This window comes from Phaeodactylum tricornutum, chromosome 8, assembly GCF_000150955.2.
Source record: "Phaeodactylum tricornutum CCAP 1055/1 chromosome 8, whole genome shotgun sequence".
Lineage (NCBI taxonomy): Eukaryota > Bacillariophyta > Bacillariophyceae > Surirellales > Neidiaceae > Phaeodactylum > Phaeodactylum tricornutum.
In genome coordinates this window covers 464,400-486,502 of record NC_011676.1, presented here as the reverse complement: position 1 = coordinate 486,502, position 22,103 = coordinate 464,400, and the positions used below count along the sequence as shown (strand labels likewise).

Below are 22,103 nucleotides of genomic sequence, written 5' to 3'. Positions count from 1 at the left end.
CGGGACCCTACCGTCGTCCGAGGAGGTGCCGTTCCGGGTTGGGCCGCCTACAATGATGCGCTGGATAGCAAACCGCTCTTTACCAAGGCCATGACTTCGCTCGTGGGATGGGGGCTCGGGGATGTTCTGGCTCAGGTACGTTTCGATTCCAGGGCTCAATCAATGGATCAATTCACCGGAAAGCTCTCGTTTCGTACGGTCCCGTCCACACAACGACGACAACGTGCATCGGTCCGTTCTTTTCTCACCCACCTTTGCTTGGTTCCATTCTGTATCGTCGCACGATGCGTAGATCTTCATTTCGGGCGGACCCTTCGATTGGAAGCGCTTCGTGACTCTTTCGGTCTTTGGTTTCATCTACCACGGACCCTCGGGACACTACTTCTACAACTGGCTCGACGGCAAGATCAAGGGAACCCGCGCTCAAGACGTGGCCCTCAAGGTTGGCATTGATCAGATCTTGTGGTGCCCCATCTTCATGACGGTATTCTTCACCTACCTGGGCCTCTGCAACGGCGACTCCTTCAACACCATTGGCAACAAGATCAAGAATGATCTGTTGTCCGCCTGCCAGGGATCCTGGAAGGTCTGGCCCATTGTGCACGCCGTCAATTTCAAGTTCATCTCCAGCAAGCACCGTCTCGTCTTTATTAACGCCGTCCAGGTTGCCTTCAACATGTTCCTGTCGCTGATTGGAACCAAGTAAAATGGCACTTTCTGGGCCGGCCGGTTTGAGAAACACCGTGTACGATGCATGGGTATAGAGCCGATCGCTAAAGTACACGCTAAGCATATTATTGGTTGTGACTTTCTAGACACGTTTGGTTTACGTTTATGGCCATCGACAATACCAAACAAAGGAATCGTTTGGTTGTACCCCTCGTCGCCCCGCCCCTAGAGATGTGGCCTCAACTTCCTTCACACCGTGATTTTGCTATTTACTGTTGCTTTACTGTCATCTCAAACAATTCTCCTTGGTGTCGTCCAGTGAATCGTCGGAAAGATTCGTCATGATCTCATCGACGCGGGATACAGGCTTGGTGTGTCTTGATCGAGTTGGGGCATCGCCCATCATTTCGGTATCACTGTCACTGTCATCTTGCAAGTCCTTGTCTGCTTTGCGCGGCGTCGATGATGAAGGCAAACGAAACCGGGACGCACAAGGCGACGCTTTTGGCTTGGACTTCTTCTTTTCCTTCCCAGCCAAAGCTAGCTCCTCGTCATCGCTGCTACTTTCGTACCAAGCGGGACGACTTTTGCCAAGGGCTTTCCGCGAAGACCCGGGGGGCTTCAATGTAACATCTTCGTCGTCCGAGTTACCCATTAGCTTTTCTGCAGTGTAGGAGGTTGCTGCTGACTTGGCCACACGTCGGTTAGCGGCTTCCATGGCACTGTCCAATTGTACCAAGTCTTCGTCTTCCGACGAATCCTCATTATGGTTCACTTGATCGTCCACATTCTGACCTTGCAAACGCTTCCGTGACTGTAGATTGACAGTGGGAACTTTCTTTTTGCGAATCTTATTGTTATCGTCCACAGCGGCAGCGGCCGCCACCGCTTGCTCGGCGCAATACGCCTCCAATTTGGCAAGGTGTTCTGGATGTTTGCGAATCACCAGCTTCACGTCCGATTCATTGATGGTCCGGCGGCCGGCGTGGGAAGAAAATGCGTCTAGATCGGGCCCCAAACTTTGTGTCGCGTACAGATAGGTCAACTCGGCCAAGGCGGCAACCGCCCGGGGCGTGGTGTAGCTGTCACTACCGGCGTCTTCCTCCTGACAAATCTTCAGGACGGCATACTGGACAGACGCTCTCAGGTCCACCTCTTCGTCCATTGAGGCTCCGATGACGTCGTCTTGTACGTGCTCAGCCATAATACGACGGTCCTGATGGCGACTAGTTACTTTAGGGGTATCACATGCGGTACCAATCCAGGATTAGGTCCCAATGGTGCGCCGTTGCCGGCCATTTTCATTTTGTGATTGGTCGCCGATGCGGGTCCAGTGTGTTTTTGTCCGAAACTGTGTCTCATACGACAGTTCGTAAGTACTAGCAAGAGGACCGGCAAAATAGCTGGTGAACGGGAACAGGAATAACTGTAAGATGTTCCGAGATTGACTAGAAATAGATAGCCACAGACTAATAGATTGAGTGAAAATGCCAAAGTGTCCTACAAAAACTCGCGCCATTGACTACAAAAACTGCGGTAGGTAGCCTCGTTTTCGAAACTCGGAAAGACTTAAAGGTCGATAACTCATCGCAGACTTTCCCACAATCCTTGTATCCAAGGTTCCACCTCCTTTAGACCCGAGCGTTCGTCTGCCATTCCTAGTGGACATTGTCGCGATCCTCCAAGCATCACCAGCCGTGCATCAAGTTCTTGCGCCACTTGATTGCAATCTTTGGCCGACGTCGTTTGCCGATCAAACAAAAGGTTCGAATCGCCGAGACCCAGAACGGCAAAAGAAAACTTGTCCGCCAAGAGATCGTTGGCGTGTGTCTTTCTCTTGAAAAATCGTACGCACGCACCGCCCTGAATAGATAATAGGAAAAAAAGGTCAGCAGCAGCACGGCATCCCGACACATTTTGAAACCGTCGCTTACTTCTTCAGTGGCAGCCTCGTTTTCGATTGTTTGCAGTACAAAGCAAACCGCTGTATCGGAGCCAAATTCCACAAGAGTTTTCGGACGCTCCGATGCGCAGCGTAGGGTAACAGTCAGTTCCTGTTGCAGGTCGGCTGGTTGGTGCGCTAGAATCTGTTCCGCCACATCCTTCGCCAGCTCGCCGCCATACACAATCACCAATGTCTTCTTTCTGGGCATGGTCAAACAATTAGCTGTAGAGAGCAACACAAAACGTTCGCTACTCCCGAATTTTCATAGATATGTAGTTTACTGTACTGGTGATACCGGAATGTAACAAGGGGACGATAACACGAACGAAAGCGACATCGCACGTCTCGTTTACTCAACAGAGGTTGTGACTGTGAATGTTTTCAGACGAATATAAACCCGAGTCACGTGCAAAAAATGAGCACAGGTGACATTGAGGATTAGGGTCTAGCGTTTTCGCTTTGCATGTGAGATAAAAAACTACTAACGTAACCTAAAAGTAAAAACCCCATGTGAGAGTATCTTTTGTGGCTTACAGTTAGAAACTATCATGTGACTACGTTGCTGCTTTCGCCAGAACATACCCAAGAATCGGAAAGGACCTACTTCCTTGGCATCGTATTGTTGCCATTCACCTGACCATGCCTTCTTGCTTCAGGATATTGACTATATGCACGTCGTATTTCTTCTTACTGCTTGCGCTCTGGGCATCGTACTCCATTTTTGAAGGCTCTGTTCGGCTTCAAGGTCCAATCGGGCTCGACCGCAACGTCAGCCCCGTCAACAACTATATTTGGAAAGACAAAGTCCCGAATTTTTGGGGATGCCAGAATGACGTAGCCAAAGCACTGCCTTATTGCGACATGTCGCTCTCAATTGACGAGAGACTGGAGGATTTGCTCTCACACTTGACCCTGGATGAGAAAGTTGACATGATCGGCGCCGACCCTACGCAAGACGTTTGTATGACTCATACTATGAATGTGTCTCGCATAGGCTTACCAGACTACTACTGGCTCGTGGAAACAAATACGGCCGTTGGATCGGCATGTATTGCCGAAAACAAATGTGCGACTGAGTTTTCGGGCCCGTTATCGATCGCCGCTTCTTTCAATCGATCATCCTGGTTTCTCAAAGGTAGCGTTTTTGGCACCGAGCAAAGGGCGCTGATGAATGTCCATGGCGAACGATTTCATACCCATAGCGGCCGACATATTGGTCTGACAGCGTTCGGCCCAAATATCAATCAACAACGCGATCCGAGGTTCGGGCGCTCATCGGAGTTGCCGGGGGAAGACCCGTTTCTGTCGGGGCAGTACGCCGCGCACATGGTACAGGGTATGCAAGAGCGAGATGCCAACGGATATCCTAAAGTTTTGGCGTATCTGAAGCATTTTACGGCGTACAGCCGAGAGGAAGGGCGCGGGAACGACGACTACAATATTTCGATGTACGATCTGTTTGATACATATTTGCCCCAGTACGAAATGGGCATGGTCCAAGGCGGAGCCACCGGAGTTATGTGCTCGTACAATGCTGTCAATGGTATTCCCGCGTGTGCCAATGACTATTTACTCAATAAAATTTTGCGGCAACGCTGGAATCGTTCCGATGCGCACGTGACGACCGACTGTGGGGCGGTGAACAATCTGCGTGGCAAACCAATCCAGGCGGCCGATGAAGCGCAAGCTGCCGCAATGGCACTCATGAATGGCGCGGATATTGAGATGGGATCAACCTTATTTGTACACAATCTCACTACTGCTATAACACTGGGATATGCGACCGAAGAAGCAGTCAATCAAGCTATTCGTCGTTCATATCGTCCTCATTTTATTGCGGGTCGCTTCGATGATCCTACCTTGAGCGAATGGTTCAGTCTAGGGCTAGACGACATTCAGTCAAAAAAGCACCAGGAGATCCAATTGGAAGCAGCACTTCAAGGACTAGTTTTGCTGAAACATGAGGACAGCATTTTGCCTATTGCTGCGGGCACTAAATTGGCGGTTCTAGGTCCATTAGGAATGACGCGGTCCGGCCTGATGAGCGACTACGAAAGCGACCAAAGCTGTTTTGGTGGCGGGCATGATTGCATACCAACGTTGGCCGAGTCAATCGGATTCATAAATGGAAAGGAGTTCACCGTTGCAGCTGCTGGTGTCGATGTGGACTCTCGCAATACATCGGATGTTGAGAGAATCTTGCAGCTTGCCGCTGACAGGGATCTTATAGTGCTTTGTCTCGGGAACACAAAAACTCAGGAGCAAGAAGGATTTGATCGCAAGGACACAGCTTTGCCGGGTCAACAATACGCCTTGTTTGAGGCCGTACTTACTCTTCGCAAACCTGTAGTTCTTGTTTTGGTAAATGGTGGCCAGATCGCGCTTGACGGAATGACCGGATACCCTTCGGCTATCATTGAAGCCTTCAATCCCAACGGTATTGGCGGGACTGCCTTAGCTGCGTCTCTATTTGGTCAAGAGAATCGCTGGGGGAAACTTCCGTACACAATATATCCGTACAGTGTGATGCAGTCGTTCGACATGAAAGACCATAGCATGTCAGCCCCGCCGGGCAGGACGTATCGATATTTCACGGGAAAAGCAACGTATCCATTCGGATACGGTCTTTCACTCACAGCATTCGAGACATCATGCTTTCATCAAAGGATCAGCGATTCCTCGATTCTACTGGAATGTACTGTCTGGAACACTGGAAATAGGACAGGGGATGAAGTGATACAAATCTACCACGCTCCAGGAGACGATATTCGACGAAAAGCAAAGCATCCTGTACCAATTCGACAGCTGATTGGTTTCGAAAGAGTCCGATTGCAGCCTGGAGAAACGAAAGATTTGGTTTTCAAGCTACCTTTCGAGAACGCTCTTTCACTGATAAACGAAAACGGCGAGCGAACAGTACCGGAGGGGACTCGAAGGATTCTCGTCACCAATGGTGTGGACGATCCTGTCGAAATCCCAATTATCATTTCTCATACTCAGACACTTGAGTCGATTGCCCGGGTATAGCAAAGGGAAGCATATTTTTCTCTATTTTGTTACAATACTTTCACAACGAGGCACTCACAGTAGCATAAATGTCAGACGTTTACCATTCACTTTCGCGATAATCCTTCAGAAACTTGCCGTAATCTTTCTTAAACTCTGTTCCGCCATTGACGCCTTCAAAGATCGGATCCAAAATACGAGCGGCAGCGTCAATTTCATCGATTGGAGTCTGAAACAAGTTGGTTTCGGCAATCTTGCTGGCTTTAACGGTTGGATTCTCATCGTTAATCCAACCAGTGTCGACCGAATTCATGAAGATCCGATGCTGCTTCGCCAGGTCTTCCGCTGATGTGCGTGTGAGCATGTTGAGAGCCGCCTTTGCCATATTAGTATGAGGATGATTGGGCATTTTGTAGCGATAAAACTTCCCTTCCATAGCCGAAACATTGATGATATAACGGTCAGAACGATTGGCAGTGTTGGGAGTAGTCATAAGAGGTTTGAGTCGAGAGTTGAGAACAAAAGGTGCGATAGCATTGATGAAGAAACACTCTAATATCTCCGGTGTCGATACTTCTTCCATCTTTAGGAGCCAAGAATTCGTTGTCCGCAAATCGAGCTGCTGTCCATTGACATCCGACACTCCCGGGGGCAGCACTGAATCGGAGACACCCGCGTCTTCGGGAAGAATCACCATCTGGGACATAGCTGCGGAGTGCGATAGGCCTGTGGCTTCGAACGGCGTCGAAGCGACTGAGTTGTTCGGTTTTGTTGACGCCACAAGCGCACTTTCGTTCCTTGTTGCCTCTTCCGATTCCGACAAACCATTCCCTCCATTGTCCATTTCAACGTCTAGAATAGCAGGAACATTATCCTTATTTCCTTCTACTTGCAAGGAAGCCTGTTGTTTATGATCCAATTGTAATCGCCGGCGAACTCGTTCAAAGTCGGCACAGTCATCCAGCAAGGATTTGTGCGTTTGATCGGCCTGCATCCACAACATCTGTTCGCGTTCCACTTGCGGCCGGTAGTATCCCACGGGCCGGCGGACTGTCTGACACGCATTGTTGATCAGAATATCGATCCCATCCGTATACTTTTGCTTCAAAAAGCGAGTAAATGCTTCCAAGCCCGTCACGTCCCGCAAGTCTAGCCCATACACGTGTAGTCTCGATCGAAAGCTATCAAAGTCGGCTTCGGCTCGGTACGTTGCCGCGGCGGCGTTGGGGAATCGGGTGGTGGCCACCACAACGCAGCCCGCCCGTAACAATTTGAGACAGGTTTGGTACCCAATCTTGACTCGTGATCCCGTCACAATAGCGACACGGCCGTGCAGGTTTGCCGAATTGTGGCGTTTTTGCCAATTAAGTGCCGCACACGCGGGACACAGTTGATCGTAGAACTCGTGTAATTCGCGGAACCGCACTTTGCAAACGTAACAGGAACGGAGCTTGGGGAGTTGTACGTGTTCAGCAGGGGCGGAGGAGTCTTCCAACAGTGGGATTGTCCGTGCCAAGGTGGTGTCGACGTGTCCGTCGGGTTGCAGGGCGAGGAGCAGTTTGTGACGTTCCTCGTCCGCGGCATCGTCTTGTAACTGCTGCAAACGCTCTACTCGACCTTGACGCAACGCCGTACTCGCAATGTACTTTTTGTTCATATCCCGTTCCGCTGTCTTTTGCCGTTTCAAAGAACGGTCCTTCAGTCGTCGTTCGTAGTGTTCTTCCTCGTCTTTGCCGTTGAACATTGTGCGGCGGTGCAGCTCGAGACAAGCCGCGAGCGCTTTGCGGAACGACCGGAGATTGGGCTGTTTGTAGCGCTCCAATCCTTGTTCGCGCTGTTCGTCTTGTCCCTTGTGAGACGGATATAGGGAGGCGACGGCGTTCAAGACACGGATCGCCGTCGTTAGATCGCCGGCAGTAATGCCATCGTGCGCCAGTTGGGGAATGGGATCGTCGTTAGGTTGCACCGATACCACCAGCTGGACTTTGACTGGCTCCTGGACGGAAGCAGCTACCGTGATCTCATCCAGGAGAGACTCTTCCATAGTCGCCATGTTGATTTCTCTACAGATGAACTATTCGTATTTCTCGGAACGAACTGCAAAGTTGATATATACTATACCAATGTCAGTGGTCTGGGAGAGGCACCAACCGACAGTGAAAACAAAGGGTCTACTTGTAACCTTCATTGTAAATTTCGTTGGTGATGCCTCGACACACTTGATCTGCATTGGCCGGGAACTACCTAATTTAAAGTTTTATGAACACAAAGATTCTCAGTTCCATATGGGACGACGTACACACCGATAGGTGTCGGACAGATATTTACGGCTGATGATCAGACGCTATTCGCTACGTGCCAGAGCGAGCCTCGCTAACAGCGCGTTGTACGGTAACCAAAACCGGCTTGGACTCCGCGGCACCGTCGACACCGCCCACCCCTCCTCTCTTACACACACTCACTCCGTGGGACCATGGAGATTAGGGTGCGTGGGTGAATTGCATTACCGTTAGTTCGAATCCATTTCTCGGACTTCTTTGGATATCTCACGGTACGTGTTCTCTAAAGCTGCTGCGATGTACCGTTGGGAGGATCCAAGATACAAGCGCAGAGAAGTCACAAACACAGTCAATGTTTTCAGTTGCGCCTCCTCCACTTTCCAATAGCCACGCTGAGCTGCTACCGCTAGCTCCCTCGTCGTTTTCATGTGACATTTTGCTCACTAGTTCTCTTACTCTTAATGTGAAATAGCGTTTCCTGATTTAAAAGCAAAGCTTTCGATCTTTCTCCTTGGCCTTTTGATTTCTTTCCTGTTTCATCCGGAGCAAACGTGTTGGGGTTGATTCACATTACCATCTCTTGCGTTTGTAAAACATGTTTGGACAACAGCCCAACACTCCGTTCGGCGGAGGAGGTTTTGGACAACAGAACCCAACATCCGGTTTTGGAGCGCCAGCTCCAGCCACCGGGGGTCTGTTCGGTAGTCCAGCGGGGGCTCCAGCGTTTGGACAAGCTCCTGCTCCAGCGTTCGGACAGGCTCCTGCCCCAGCATTTGGTGCCCCTTCGGCTCCAGCGTTTGGACAAGCTCCTGCTCCCGCCTTTGGTTCCCCTGCACCCGCATTTGGAGGTGGAGGGTTTGGACAAACTCCTGCCGCCCCCACTGGAGGACTCTTTGGACAACCGTCTCCCGCACCAGCCTTTGGGGGCGGTTTTGGACAACCCGCTCCCGCACCGGCACCCACCTATGGTGGTATGTTTGGACAACCCGCTCCCACTCCCGCGCCTGGACTCTTCGGAGCTCCAGCTCCACAAACCAATACTTCACCTTTTGGCGGAAATCCGGGTGGTTCCGCTTTCGGGGCTCCGGCGCCTTCGGGCTTTGGTGCACCCACATCCTCGCCCTTTGGTTCCACGGGGACTACTGGTGCCTTTGGAGCAAACACTACCAGTTCGTTTGGCGCACCCGCACCTGCCGCTGGTGGCTTATTTGGACAACCCGCACCGGCTCCAGCCTTTGGCGGTGGTACGTTTGGATCGCCGGCTCCCGCTCCCGGCGCCTTTGGCGCACCACCAGCCTCGGGTGGGCTGTTTGGACAACCCGCACCGGCACCCGCAGCCGGCGGCTTGTTCGGATCCCCCAGTCCCAGCGCTCCCGGAGCAGAGGGAACCCGGGCGGTCCCTTATCAAGCAACGAATCGACAAGATGGCACCGCCACCATTACTCTACGTTCTATTACGGCCATGCCACAGTACGAGAACAAGTCGTTTGATGAATTACGCATGGAAGACTTTTCGCAAGGCAATCGCGGATCTACTGTGACTCCATCCACGAGTAACGCTTTTAGTGGAGGGTTCGGAGCACCGGCTCCCGCACCTAGTGGCGGTTTGTTTGGCGCCCCCGCACCAGCTCCCTTTGGCGCTCCCGCACCAGCTCCCTTTGGCGCTCCCGCACCAGCTCCCTTTGGCGCTCCCGCGCCGGCGGGAGGATTGTTTGGCAGTCCTTCTCCAGCACCGGCTCCGTTCGGGGCGCAGTCGAGTAGCTTATTTGGCAGCAACCCTGCACCAGCGCCCTTTGGTGCACCGGCTCCGTCGAGTGGTCTATTCGGCTCCAATCCAGCACCTGCCCCGTTTGGAGCCCCCGCTCCTTCCGGGGGTCTCTTCGGGTCTTCCCCCGCACCGGCACCTTTTGGTGCTCCAGCCGGCGGCGGGCTCTTTGGTAGCAATCCAACGCCCGCGCCCTTTGGAGCTCCGGCACCCAGTGGCGGTCTGTTTGGTGCCACCCCGGCGCCCTTCGGAGCTCCGGCTGGCGGTAGTCTGTTTGGATCCAATACAGCTCCGGCACCGGGAGGCTTTGGCTTTGGATCACCAGCCCCAGCGCCCGGTGGTAGTCTCTTTGGAGCACCAGCTCCCGCACCGGGAGGCTTCGGGTATGGAGCGCCGGCTCCGTTTGGTGCTCCCACACCGGGTTTGTTTGGAGCCCCCGCGCAAGCTCCGCCGCCTGCCGCTTTGCCGCAAAACGCTGCTATTATACCACCTGTTGTCAATGAAGTCATGGAACAGCAATTGCGGGCAATTGAAAATAAGCAGGCCGAACTTCAGAAGAGTGAAGCCTGGAAGGGTAGCGCAACGAAAGATCCAGTCACGACACCTACGAGTTTGTCTGAAGCGGACGGACTCTTTGCGTCGCGCTACTCGGCTTCGCCTTATGTTACGACGACCCCTCGATCAGCCGTCAAGATTCGACCCCGTGGATTTCCCAGAAGTGAACCGAGCAAGTCGACAGCCCTTTCGCTCAGCGCTGTTGGGCGCGACAATAGCGGTCTCTTGTCACCCGAGTCTCACTTGCGTTCATCCGTTATGAGTTTGCATATCAAGCCAGAGAGTATGAATCGCAAATCCAGTTTCCGTTTACAGATCAACAAGCCCTCAGCCTCTTCACCGGTGCCGACGCCATCTGATCCAAAACCGCAACAACCTTCGTTCCTTTCTCCGACCTTTGCTGAGACTCTCACGTCGCCTCCACCTGATGTCTCTCCAACTACCGGGGCCTCTCTGGTGCATGAGTCGCCCCAGCCTTTTACAACTCCAAATGCATCCGCAACCCCCAAGAGCCCTGCCTATGAGTTGTACCAACAAGTTATCGGCAGTGGAGAGGCGTCCAGCAAGCCTCAAAGTCAGGTGAAGAAGCCTACCCGTACCTCGGTACCCACACTAACGCGAAAGGGATATATCATATCGCCGACTTTGGAGGAATTGGAAAAGACTGAGGACGCCGATCTGGCTGCCGTTAGTGACTTTAGTGTCAAGCGCCCGGGATTTGGAATGGTGGAATGGGAAGGCGACGTGGATGTACGGGGGGCAGACCTGGATCGGATAATCACCATTGATCAAGCAGATGTATCGGTATATCATGCCGATGAAGCCGAAGGTAGCAAGCCCAAGGTGGGCTCCAAATTGAACCGTCCCGCTATTATTACTTTCTACAATATTTTTCCGAAAAACGGTGGGGCCAATGCATCCAAAGAAGAAAAAGAAAAGCACGCGAAGAAAGTACAGCGCAGTACTGCCAAGATAGGCGCCGAGTTTATGTCCTATGATCGCAACAATGGTGTCTGGAAAATCCGAGTTCTCCATTTCAGTCGCTACGGTTTGGATGACGACTCAGACACCGAAAACGAAGTGCCCCTGCCGGAGCAAAACAGCGTGCAGTTTCAACAACAGACACCTCCAAACGCTCAATCTCTCCTGCGTCGAAATCCCACACCATACAAACCGAGTCGAATTCAATTCGACGAAATGGAAGTTTCCGAAAGCGCTGATGACAGTGATGTAGTTTGCGTCCAGGACATTCAAATGACGGACTCGGAAAAAATCGCCTTGGTTCAAAAACGCGCTGATGAAGCGGCTAAGGAAGTCTTTCACATTGTACCACAACAAGATCCTGACTATGAGGTGCAACATCCACTACGGCCCGCGAAGATCACAACGTTTGAGAATGTCGGCGATTGCGATTCCGAGGAGGAATCTGACTATGTGGTACCACCCGATGGCGAAGACTGGCATGCAGCTCGATTGGCATCAAGCTTCTGCAGAGGTATTGCAATTGAATCAGGCATGCATTCTTCCTCTACTGATATGGGCCTGCGTATGGGGCGAGTCTTTCGACCTTGTTGGCTTCCTAACGGTTCGCTTCTGAAGTTAAAGCCAAGCAGTTTCAATCGGTCGCCTACACTTACCTCTTTGCGTCCTGTCCTTTCTGACTCATATATTTCTCAACTCACTAGTGAACACCTTCTGGAAATTCACCGTTCAGAGTCAGTAGCACTCGAATCGCAAGACGGCTGTCCCTTGTTCAGCCTCCCACGAGCTCTTCAGAACAAAGGCTCTTTGATGTCTCATAAAGCGTTGTATGAAACCGTCACCAAATTCCGCTCTGTCCGCAACGAAAATAATGAAGTCCAGTCAGCTTTTGACCTGATAGCGCGTTTGATGGACAGTGAATCTTTTCCTCCCACAGAATCAGTAGATGGTGTTCGCTATATTGCAAACTCAATATCCTTCGACTCTCGAAAGAACACTGCCGTGCTCGCTTGGCTTGTTGACGTTTGCGCGCCATCTGTTGACTCTGAGATTGCTGAAGCAAAGCTTCGAAATTTCAATATTCTTGCTATATTTGCGGCTTTGGCTGGTGGAGATGTCGACAAAGCCTGCATTGTAGCAATCAGCTCTGGTCTCAACAATCTCGCTGCGATTCTCGCAAGTGGTTCGGAGGGCAGGAAGGATGTACTTTTGAGTGTGAGTAAGCTTGCCGAGAGCAATCATGCGTCATCAGTGCCAGCGGAATTGATTCGCTTAATGAAAGAATCTGGGGGAGATGTTCACTCAGAGTGCACTTTGTACAAACAAGGCTCTAGTTCTCTCGACTGGAAACGCCGTCTTGCTCTTCGCCTCTTGCAAGATAGCGATAAAAGCCTCGTGCAACTGTTGTGTCAATACGAAAACGATATTTCGTCTAACCACGCACCACCACCAAATCTTCCCCATTCACAACAAACAGACATGAGAAGCCTCACTTTCCAGCTTCTTAAGTCATATTCGGTTCCACAGTCCATGGAAGTTTCTGATGTAGTACATCCTCTTGGGTTCTCTTCAATGAGCCACGATTTTTCACTGGTCTTTCATCTGACAGCCTTGATTTGTGCGACGGGCGCTACGAAAAACGATTCATTCAAAACTGAATATATCCTAAACAGTTTTGAAGCCCAGCTGATACAAGCTGGGCGCTGGGATCTGGCTGTGATCGTTTGCTTGTCGGCGATAGGTGAAATGTCTGAAACCTTGCATCATTGGAAAGCTCACCGCGCAAAAAGTCTGATTTGTCGATTTTCATCGGACAATGATGGTAAGCGTCTTTTTCTCGAGGAGACTGGAATCCCTCGCCGGTGGTTTGAAGAAGCCCTCGCCTACCGAGCTCTATACCGAGAGGACGCCTTCGGCTTTGTTGTGCACGGATTGGAATGCGATCTCAAATCTGCGCAAGATGTGCTTGAAGGTTGTTGGTTGCCCAACCTATTTTTCTTGAGCTTGAAGGACATCCGTACGTTAATGGAGCGAATCGGTATGGCTTTTTCTCCCAATTCCCTTTCGGCTGCAATGCACCGCTTCTTTGACTTGAATGACGGGGTAAATCTACTCATTGGGAAAAGTCAGGACGAAATAGAGAGCATTGTGCCGTCTTTGATCGAGTCGTGCCAGGGTATTGAACGTACGCTTGTCTCTACAAAACAGCATGGTCTAGAGTCTAATCGTACCACAAGCTTGCTAATGCGAGAAAATTCGATACCGCTTCAGTCGATGATTTCTGAAGCTTTGGAGCATCTCAGTTTTCTACGTCTCCAGTTGAGAGCTATCGGGGAAGCCAGGCTGACCTCGAAGTCGACGTAAATCCGAGGCTGGAGCCAAAGAAAGATGCGCAATGCGCAAGGAATAGCACATAGTTACAATCAGTCAGACATCGCATTATGCGGAAATTCTCTTAAAGACCTATCTCATCAAATATTCCGCACGCTGCCACTTTACAATCGAAGGCATACTTTAAAACTCACATCAAACAGGTTCAGTTTTCCGACTCACTACTCGTGACTGATCCAGTCCTGGACCCTTGAGGAGTACAGAATGAAAACCTCTTGGCAAGAAAGACTTTTTGACAATTCGGCAGGCTTCTTGGAAGGCATTTTGGAAGGTCTGATGGCTTGGTTTCGACTCCATCGTCTTCCTCATCATTCATTTCCAAAATGTAGCATCCGATTGACCGAAAGAACGAATCATCGTGCAGTGTGCAAAGCCCTGAGTATCATGAAAAAGTCACTGAAACTGTCATTGTTGCTCTCGTGGTCCAGCGCTTTATCGTCACGGACTAACGTCCATCGACCAACATCGCTAGCAAAGATTGATCCCGAAAAAGTGAGGCCGTTCGCCAGTCGACAAAAAACTGAGTCTATGCCATGGACACAAAATATACAAGCCTACGGCCGATTCCAAGAAAGCAATGAGTGGGCTTCGGCGTACCAGAGCACCCATTCCTTGGCCGTTACAGAATACTTTTGTGAGAATGTGGAAGGAACGGTTCCGTCCGATATCCGAGGAGACTTTTTTAAGGCGGGACCGGGAAATATGGAACGAGGTGGTAAAAGATACAGGCATGTTCTGGATGGGGACGGTTTCGTTGCGATGTTTCGCTTTCGCGACGGATTGGTCTCGTATACAGGCCGCTTTGTCGAGACGGAATACTACCGCGAAGAAGAGGCAGCGGACAGTATCCTATATCGCAACGTGTTTGGTACGGAGCGCTGTGGTGCCTTTTTGACAAAAGCCTTCGACCTAGCCATTAAAAATTGCGCCAACACCAACATCCTGAAGTGGGGCGACCGTCTTTTCGCACTGTGGGAGGGCGGCCGTCCATACGAACTGGACCCTAACACGCTCGAAACGCTTTCCCAGAAAAAATGCGGCCCATTCAGAGAGCTTGGCGACCAATTTTGTAAAATTTGGGGTGTCACAATTGACAATGGCGGTCTGATCGATCGCAGAATGCACTTGGGCAAGTTTTTTACTGCCCATCCCCATGTCGTAAACAACAGGCTTATTGCGTTTCGTGGAGCTCGAAACCCTCTCACCAACAGTGTTGATATGGAATTCTGCGAGTTTAGTCCTCACTGGGAGGAGATTTCATGTAGCCGTATCACCCTTCGCGACTGCGTCGCATCACCACACGATTTTTCTGTGAGCGAGACCTACTACATTTTCTTCGAGAATCGACTAAAGCTGGACAAACTATCTTTCTTGATGGGACTAAAGTCCGTCAGTGACGCTATGAAGTTGCAGTTGGACAAGCCGGGCTATATTCATGTGGTGCCTCGTGGCCATTGCTCTGCGAAGATGCAAGCTCTTAAAATTGAGCTACCCGTAGGCTACTTTAACGTCCACAACATACAACAAGTGTTCCAAGACGGAGATGTGCTCACAGTGTACTCGAATGGCTGGGATCTCAAGGACAAGCGGTATTTTGCTACACGTGCTGAAGCTGTACCTTTCCTCGGCAATTGGGCTGGCGAGTACCCTTCTTTTCGTGCGGGATGCGTCCCTCCTTCACTACTTTATAAAACTGTGGTGGAGCTCACATCCAAGCGAATTATTTCTCATGAACCACTTATCCCTGGACTTGTGATGGAGTTCCCTATCACAGATGACATCGAGGAAAACACAATATATTGTGCATCGTCTTCGACTGACGGTACCGCACTTCCGTTTTCGGGAATTGCCAAGATTGTAACAGCGCGTAACCATACGTCTTGCCCAAAGGTGGACTTTTGGTGGGCCGAATCAGCGACATTTACCGGCGAAACAATTCCGGTCGTCAAACGCAACGGAGAGACTGGTTCATGGCTCCTCACCCTAGTATATGACACGGCGAACAATCGTACTTCATTGGTCGTCTTCGACAGTGAGAATTTGTCGGAAGGGCCAATCTGCCGAATTCACCTGCGCCATAGACTAACGATGGGTCTTCACTCTTCCTTTTCTGCCGTGTAAATACCTAAGCTGCTCCCGTTTTTTTTGCTTCTACCCGCAAAGTATGCAATCCTGTATATGCGGGTTTTCTCCAACAGTAAATAAACCAAAGATAGATTTGCTCCTGCTACGATCAATTGTATCAGCCTTCTGAATCGCGATGGCAACTTGAACTATTCTGTTTATGGACAAACATTTGCTCCCTACGCTGATACAACATGCGCAGTAAAAGAAGACTTGAATCCTACGTCGATCAGTAGCTCAAATAGTGTCGTGCCCGATGAGCTGATCATAGCAATATGCTCTTGGCTAGATCTTTCCAACATGCTTGATCGATTTTTTTTGCCTTTCACTGCTCCCGTTTGGCAAACCAGCAAGCACATGCTCAGTCATCAATGGTACGAGATGTGTATTCGAGACTCTGCTTCCTCAGAGAATCACAGTCGTTGCGTTATTGATTGACTTTGATTCCTTTCTTGGCGCTCGAGGACAGGATGGTCGTACGAAAAAGTTTAGGACGTTATCCGGTGGGCCTTGGAAGATCAGAGCGGAGATATCGGCATGTACATATTGATTGCAAGCACGTAATTTCGGTGTCGGTATGGTCGACTTTTCGCTTTTGCGAAAGTAAAGTACGAACGCCGTGGGATGTATTGTAGTGCACTCCGAGGAATTCAGAGCGAAGCTACAACAATTCTAGAAGAGTAATATAGCGATCAATGCTTTCGCTTTTTATTAGGCACGCATTCATGCTTGTGCAATCAGGTCATGTCTAAGCTGTTTATCTGTGGTAAAGTAACTCGCTGCTGGCGGATCCATGGCCCTGCCAGGGCCATGGGATTTCTCAGACGGGCACGGCCAAGAAACGCTCCACAACATCAACCAGTTCGTTGCCGACGAATCCCGTCGATAGGAGTCCCAAGGCACCGAGGCCAGCCGTCGGTATCATATGCGGCGATTTTGGCGACTGTTGTGCCCTTTGCTGCCAGGCCATGAGAGCAGGAATGGCGCCGTACAGCAGTGGTGATCCAAACGAACCGGCCAATCGCAGGGCTTCCGTAGTATCATGACCCGTCGCGGTCATGACGTTGGCAGCCAGTAAGGGTGCCGTGACGGCTAGCAGCACCGAAGGAATCTGGTACTCGCCGCGTACTGCCTGTTCATTTTCTGTATCACCACTCTTCGTACGGGGAGCAGCGTTGGGCTGGACAAAGGTATCAATTTCTTCCGAAAGCGACATACCGGAACCAATCGAGGATCCCGCCAAGGTGGCGAGCGAAAACACCGTCATGAGGAGTCCACCTATACCAGCGGTGGTACCGATCGTCGTGTCAATGCCTCCACCGACCCAGGCGAAGCACCAGGCCACGTACATGACGAGAGGCAACAGTGATCCCAAGGTCAAGGCGGACACGGTCTGGACGCGATCGTAGTTCAAAATTTTGGTCACGGACGGTACCACGTTTTGGTATATCATGGACATGAGTACCACGGGGGCTGCGGCCGCTAGACTGCCGGTAAAGTCTATCGCCGCTGGTGCCGTCCAGACTTGCCACGGATCGGTCACGTGTGCGAGTCCGGGCAACAATAAAGATCCAAACGACAGGAACAGTACCGTTGCACACATGCTCGCGGCGCGACTTAGATTCTTGCTGGACTGCGTGGACAAAATTGTGACGAGCAAGAGACCCCAGCCCGCGGAGATGAGCTCATTGGGAACGGCTTGTCCGGATAGATTGGCACCTACTTGGCCGACTCGGGAAAGATCGAAACTCATGACACAGGAATTGACAAAGACCGAAATGGCGCTGACACCATTTGCGGCAGTGGAAGAGTTGAGATTGACCTGAGCAAATTCTTTGAAGCTGCTGGGCACGACGTTATCGTCCCCCTGCTGTACGGCTGCTTCCTTTTGACGGATGGCAACTTCCGCCAGTATCAACCCGGAAACCAAGTTGATGGTCCAGGCACCGAGAAAAAGAGACGAAAACGCGGCCATTCCTGGACCTTTCGCCAATTCCGGCAAAACAAGGCAACCCGCCCCAAAGGTATTGCCCGTTACGAGGAGTGCGGCGGACAGTACTGGACCGAGGAAGTCCATGAGATTGTGGCCTTCCTTCTTTGGTTGGGAAGATGATGTTTTGGAGGATCCTTTCTTGGATTGTAGTTTCCCTCCAGTGTCCGTAGTAGTACTATACAAAGTGTCGACAACGACGGCTGATAAGAAGGATGTGGCTATTCTATCGCTAGACCGCAACGAATGGAGTTTCTTTTTGGACGTGAGAAAGGCCCGAGATGATGTTTGTGTAGTTTTTAATGACGCCGGAATACGGTAAGACGTTGTCGAAGGGAGAGTTGCCGTTGCAAAGGCATCAATCCTTGACGTCTGCAGGAGAACCACGGCTGTGGAGGTTGCAACGGCAAGTATTCCTATCAAGCGATTGGATCGTTTCATGGTGGATGGTTGAAATCACAAAGAGAATGTGTTGCCTGATGTGAAAAAACACGCAGTTGTCGTGAGTAGCCTGATGTGAATCGTGCAGGTTTGGGAATTTTGTGTCGTCGTCGTCGTCGGCGGCGTGGTGGTGGTAGTGTTTCGTGCGCTGGATTATCCGATGATGATGCGTTCGGCTTCGACGGAAGACGCGAATTCCGATTAGACTTTAAATTCGCGCCTACGAGTTCTGCGAATTTGCGGTCGGTGACGGCGGCTGCCGAATTCTGAGATTCCGGAGGTTTTCGGCGCTCGACGGGCGTGACGAGTAGTCATTTTACTTATATATACAATCCTTCACGACAATTTACTTATTCAGTGGCAATCGACATTTTCGTACAAAAGTAGTTTACAGTTAGTATCTTCCATAATATGATTGGTCCAAATCTACCACTCCCACCAGAATTCCGATTTGGGTCCAACCATGGACAGTATATGAACGCAGCTGTTGGCTGACTTCGACAGACTCGCGGAGCAGCTGACCGTGAAGAACCTTGGACCGCGAGGAATCTGGATTTCTATTATATGCGGGTGGGACTTTTCGGCTACACAAGAGGTACGTGCAGACAGACACGACACGCATCTCGGAGGTACAGTCATGTACCGCAGATTCCCAGATCGCTACAGAAGACGAGACACAGCGAGCTGACCATGACGCCAAAACATCGATCGCCCGGACAAGCGGCTCGCTTGGGATCATGGCGAGTCTGTCGTCTCGGACTGCAAGGCAAATTCTTTCGTCTCGCGGCCAGAAATCATCTAGTACCAATGCCAAGATTCTAGCGGTCGGTCTGATAGTATTGGTGACTGGGATTTGGCTCGTCGTTTCCTTCCAATCATTGTATGCCTGGACGAACACCACGCCCGATTCCCGAAATGGCGTGGTACAGCACGGATCACAAAATGCGAACCGAGAGTCTCGGGAGACTGTACCGATACAAAAACCCTCGGTGTCTGCTAATTTTTTTCGAAACGCGGGTGTGACCGCGCACGATCGTTCCCAACCACACCGCGCGAACGCCGCGTCCACCGAAACGCTCGTTTTGACCACGAACGTTGGAAACATACGGATTCGATTGCGACCCGATTGGTCTGCCGAATCCGTGGAATACGTACGAGCCATTCTACAGGAAAAGGGATGCCAGCGTTGCAAATTTTATCGAGCCGAAAAGCCTGGCATTCTCCAAGGCATTATGGCTCGTCCGCATCTGGCGTCTCCGACCGTCAAAGGATCGTGTCCGCCGGGGTACGACACTATCACCAACAATTGTCCAGAATGGGACAAATCGTGTGACTGTCACGGTCCAGTCATGGAACGGGGTATGGTGGGATGGGCCGCGGGAGGAACCGGGCCGGACTTTTTTGTTGACGCCTATCGGCGAAAGGCTGAATGGTGGGGAACCCAACACACCGTCTTTGGCAAAATCGAAGACGACGAGTCCTTTCGCGTTATTGATACGATTTGGACACTACCGACACGGAAGGAAGGATTGACGTACTTGCTCGAAGATTTGCATTTTACCCTCGAAATTACTGCTACCTAGCTAGCTAGTAGCTCCACAGAGAACTGTCTACCTCCAGAACTTCACAATCACCCAACGCTCGTAAATTTGCAGTCTTTCGTGGCGCGGCGGGACAACACAAGTCTTGTACACCTTGATTTATGGGCGACCCTCCCAATTTCCAAGATTGCATCGTAACAGCTACAGGCTACCGCACTGCTCCCAGTCAATCACGATGGTGAAACAACTACAACTACCCGTTTCACACATGATCTCTTTGGCCTTTTGCAGTATCATAGTCGTCCACCGGGACCCGTTGAAGATTCGGCACTGCACATGTCGTTGCGAAACGGGAACAAGGAATATGTCTGTAGATATCACTGGTTAAATATATACTTTCAAAACAGCTGTATTTTGAAAATGACTGAATTTTGCTCTCTGTTTTGTTATCATGCTCTCAGTCACAGTTCGGAAAGAAAAGAAATTATTGTCTATGTTTTAAAATTGCCCCAAGACTAAAATGACGTACGGTTGCTATTGAATATCGATATTCCCGTCTTCCGTTTTCCTAACTTTTCATATATGTTATGTATGGCATGTTTGCTTTGTCGAGTTCTGAAACGATCGTAGCGACCAGCTCACTCTACCGTCGTTCAACCTAGTAAGAAGCTTTTCCCAATTAAACAACCAATTTAAATATTAGGCAGCATTTTAACTGATAGGAGGTTTGGTTACCTTACATAAATAAATCTGGAGAGGTCGGGCTCATTTTCCGCAAAAATGATTTCCTGCTATCGACTGTCGGATCTTTTGATCTTTGCCGGGAAATCCACAGCAAACTGAGAGTGAATCACATGCCTGATCTTTCCACAATACGAACTGCATGGCTTGTTGAAAATTGCGTGATGAAGAATATCTATTGAAAATATTGTGATCGTCAGGCCATTAGTCTTCGTGGGCATTGCTTCATTTCCTGATTGTTTCTCTGATTCTGTCAATCTTTTATCATTTCTACTCGTGCTATCTTAAATATTTCAACGATCTACAAAAAACCCTTATACTGTCAAGAAGATTGCGAATATCCTCCACTTATGGTCAGCTTCCTTTGCCTCCATGATTTCGACTTCTACTTCAAGTTATCTTTTCCTGATTCTGCGATCGTTTCTTTTCCGGACTTAGTTTGCGCTTCGTTTTACGTAGAACTCATGTAAACATTCCTCGGGTCATCCATGCCCGAAATATCGGAGCAATTTACCCGCATCCATTGCGTCGTAAAGATGCCAAAACTTCCAATCGCAACCAGAATCTCAGATACGAACGAACACAGCTGACCACACATCTGACCATCGACACATGTTATACGCACCCCATCTCTTTGCATTGGTTGGAGCATCCTAGTCAAGCATGAGCCGATCATTAACTTTCATTGCCGAGTTGAACGATCACGCTGTTTGCCTGCTGCAACACGAAGACTATTCGAACGGTTTAACTTTTTTACGCAAAGGGCTTCGGGAAATTCTCTGCATCATTCGTAATCAATCACAACACAAGAACGATATCAATACAGCATCTGAGATTTCAATTTCATTGGTTACCATCTCTGAAAGCACAAGAGGGGACTCAGACAACTGCTTTTCTCTACTAAACCGAGGCCTTACGTTTACTTCCACTGGAACCTCTCCTAATTCCGGAAATACCCATACCAAGGTGACCTCAGTCCTTCTGTACAACTCGGGCCTCGCTTGTCATTTACAAGGTCTGAAAAGCGGATCATCGGCCCATCTGAAAAAGGCCGTGCAGTTCTACGAGATGGCATTGTCGGCCATCGATAGTCTTGGTACGGGACGCGACGACTTTTCCGCCCTCGCGCTCTTAGCCCTGGCCAACAATAAAGGGCACATCAAGTCATGCTTTTTCGAAACAGAAGAGACAAGAAGCTGCTTGGAACTCCTTTCAGGAACGTTTTCGTCCATTTCGCATCCCAGCGCTATCATGGGAGAATCAGAGTACCTCGTCTTCTTCATGTCACTTCTTTATGGGCAGCAGAAAACACCACATCCGTTTTCACCGGCTGCGTAAACAGAGTGTCGATGATACGTAACACTAGACCGACCGATTAACATTACATCATCCAAGCATAAAAATAAAAAGATTGATTAGCCACCATCCATTTGGAATATCGCAGCTGCGGCTCCATGGCGTGCTTTCAATCGTCTGTTACAGACGTGTGCTCTTTGAACCCAGTCAATGGAAAATCAGAACAAGTGACAGATTATATAAAAATCTGAAACAAAGGATCCATACTGACAACAATCTTTTCAGTCTCCAAAACGCGAAAGCGCTCTCTCATGGAGCCAAAGGACGATAGCACAATTGATACACAAGTGGATGGATATACTTAGGCCGGCTCCATATG

General features: G+C 50.2%; 10 protein-coding genes across 10 annotated transcripts; 6 read left to right on the top strand and 4 right to left on the bottom strand.

Annotated features, from left to right (window-relative positions):
* Positions 1-39: 39 nt before the first annotated feature.
* PHATRDRAFT_12379 (predicted protein) lies at positions 40-706 on the top strand (the record flags this gene model as incomplete). Its single annotated transcript, XM_002180211.1, has 2 exons — positions 40-198; positions 326-706. Coding segments are annotated over 2 exons (540 nt in total), but the record flags the coding sequence as incomplete, so codon positions are not given.
* Positions 707-955: 249 nt separating this feature from the next.
* On the bottom strand, positions 956-1,873 carry PHATRDRAFT_35670 (predicted protein; the record flags this gene model as incomplete). Its single annotated transcript, XM_002180021.1, has 1 exon — positions 956-1,873. The coding sequence occupies one exon, from the start codon at positions 1,871-1,873 to the stop codon at positions 956-958; it is 918 nt and encodes a 305-aa protein (XP_002180057.1).
* A 380-nt stretch (positions 1,874-2,253) lies between these two features.
* On the bottom strand, positions 2,254-2,822 carry PHATRDRAFT_35669 (predicted protein; the record flags this gene model as incomplete). Its single annotated transcript, XM_002180020.1, has 2 exons — positions 2,254-2,505; positions 2,529-2,822. 2 exons carry the CDS (start codon positions 2,820-2,822, stop codon positions 2,254-2,256), a joined length of 546 nt encoding a protein of 181 aa, XP_002180056.1.
* Positions 2,823-3,253: 431 nt separating this feature from the next.
* PHATRDRAFT_35668 (beta-xylosidase) lies at positions 3,254-5,334 on the top strand (the record flags this gene model as incomplete). Its single annotated transcript, XM_002180210.1, has 2 exons — positions 3,254-5,220; positions 5,253-5,334. 2 exons carry the CDS (start codon positions 3,254-3,256, stop codon positions 5,332-5,334), a joined length of 2,049 nt encoding a protein of 682 aa, XP_002180246.1.
* Positions 5,335-5,720: 386 nt separating this feature from the next.
* PHATRDRAFT_45855 (predicted protein) lies at positions 5,721-7,750 on the bottom strand (the record flags this gene model as incomplete). Its single annotated transcript, XM_002180019.1, has 1 exon — positions 5,721-7,750. The coding sequence occupies exon 1, from the start codon at positions 7,671-7,673 to the stop codon at positions 5,721-5,723; it is 1,953 nt and encodes a 650-aa protein (XP_002180055.1). The 5' UTR covers positions 7,674-7,750.
* Positions 7,751-8,494: 744 nt separating this feature from the next.
* On the top strand, positions 8,495-13,673 carry PHATRDRAFT_45854 (predicted protein; the record flags this gene model as incomplete). The annotated part of the gene is made up of 1 exon (XM_002180209.1): positions 8,495-13,673. The coding sequence occupies one exon, from the start codon at positions 8,495-8,497 to the stop codon at positions 13,562-13,564; it is 5,070 nt and encodes a 1,689-aa protein (XP_002180245.1). The 3' UTR covers positions 13,565-13,673.
* Positions 13,674-14,170: 497 nt separating this feature from the next.
* On the top strand, positions 14,171-14,659 carry PHATRDRAFT_4021 (predicted protein; the record flags this gene model as incomplete). The annotated part of the gene is made up of 1 exon (XM_002180208.1): positions 14,171-14,659. A coding segment is annotated over one exon (489 nt), but the record flags the coding sequence as incomplete, so codon positions are not given.
* A 1,867-nt stretch (positions 14,660-16,526) lies between these two features.
* Positions 16,527-18,233, bottom strand: PHATRDRAFT_45852 (predicted protein). The gene has a single exon (XM_002180018.1). The coding sequence runs from the start codon at positions 18,144-18,146 to the stop codon at positions 16,536-16,538; it is 1,611 nt and encodes a 536-aa protein (XP_002180054.1). The 5' UTR covers positions 18,147-18,233; the 3' UTR covers positions 16,527-16,535.
* Positions 18,234-18,710: 477 nt separating this feature from the next.
* On the top strand, positions 18,711-20,104 carry PHATRDRAFT_45851 (predicted protein; the record flags this gene model as incomplete). The annotated part of the gene is made up of 2 exons (XM_002180207.1): positions 18,711-18,741; positions 18,795-20,104. The coding sequence occupies 2 exons, from the start codon at positions 18,711-18,713 to the stop codon at positions 19,727-19,729; spliced, it is 966 nt and encodes a 321-aa protein (XP_002180243.1). The 3' UTR covers positions 19,730-20,104.
* A 987-nt stretch (positions 20,105-21,091) lies between these two features.
* PHATRDRAFT_35662 (predicted protein) lies at positions 21,092-21,766 on the top strand (the record flags this gene model as incomplete). Its single annotated transcript, XM_002180206.1, has 1 exon — positions 21,092-21,766. One exon carries the CDS (start codon positions 21,092-21,094, stop codon positions 21,764-21,766), a length of 675 nt encoding a protein of 224 aa, XP_002180242.1.
* Positions 21,767-22,103: the final 337 nt, after the last annotated feature.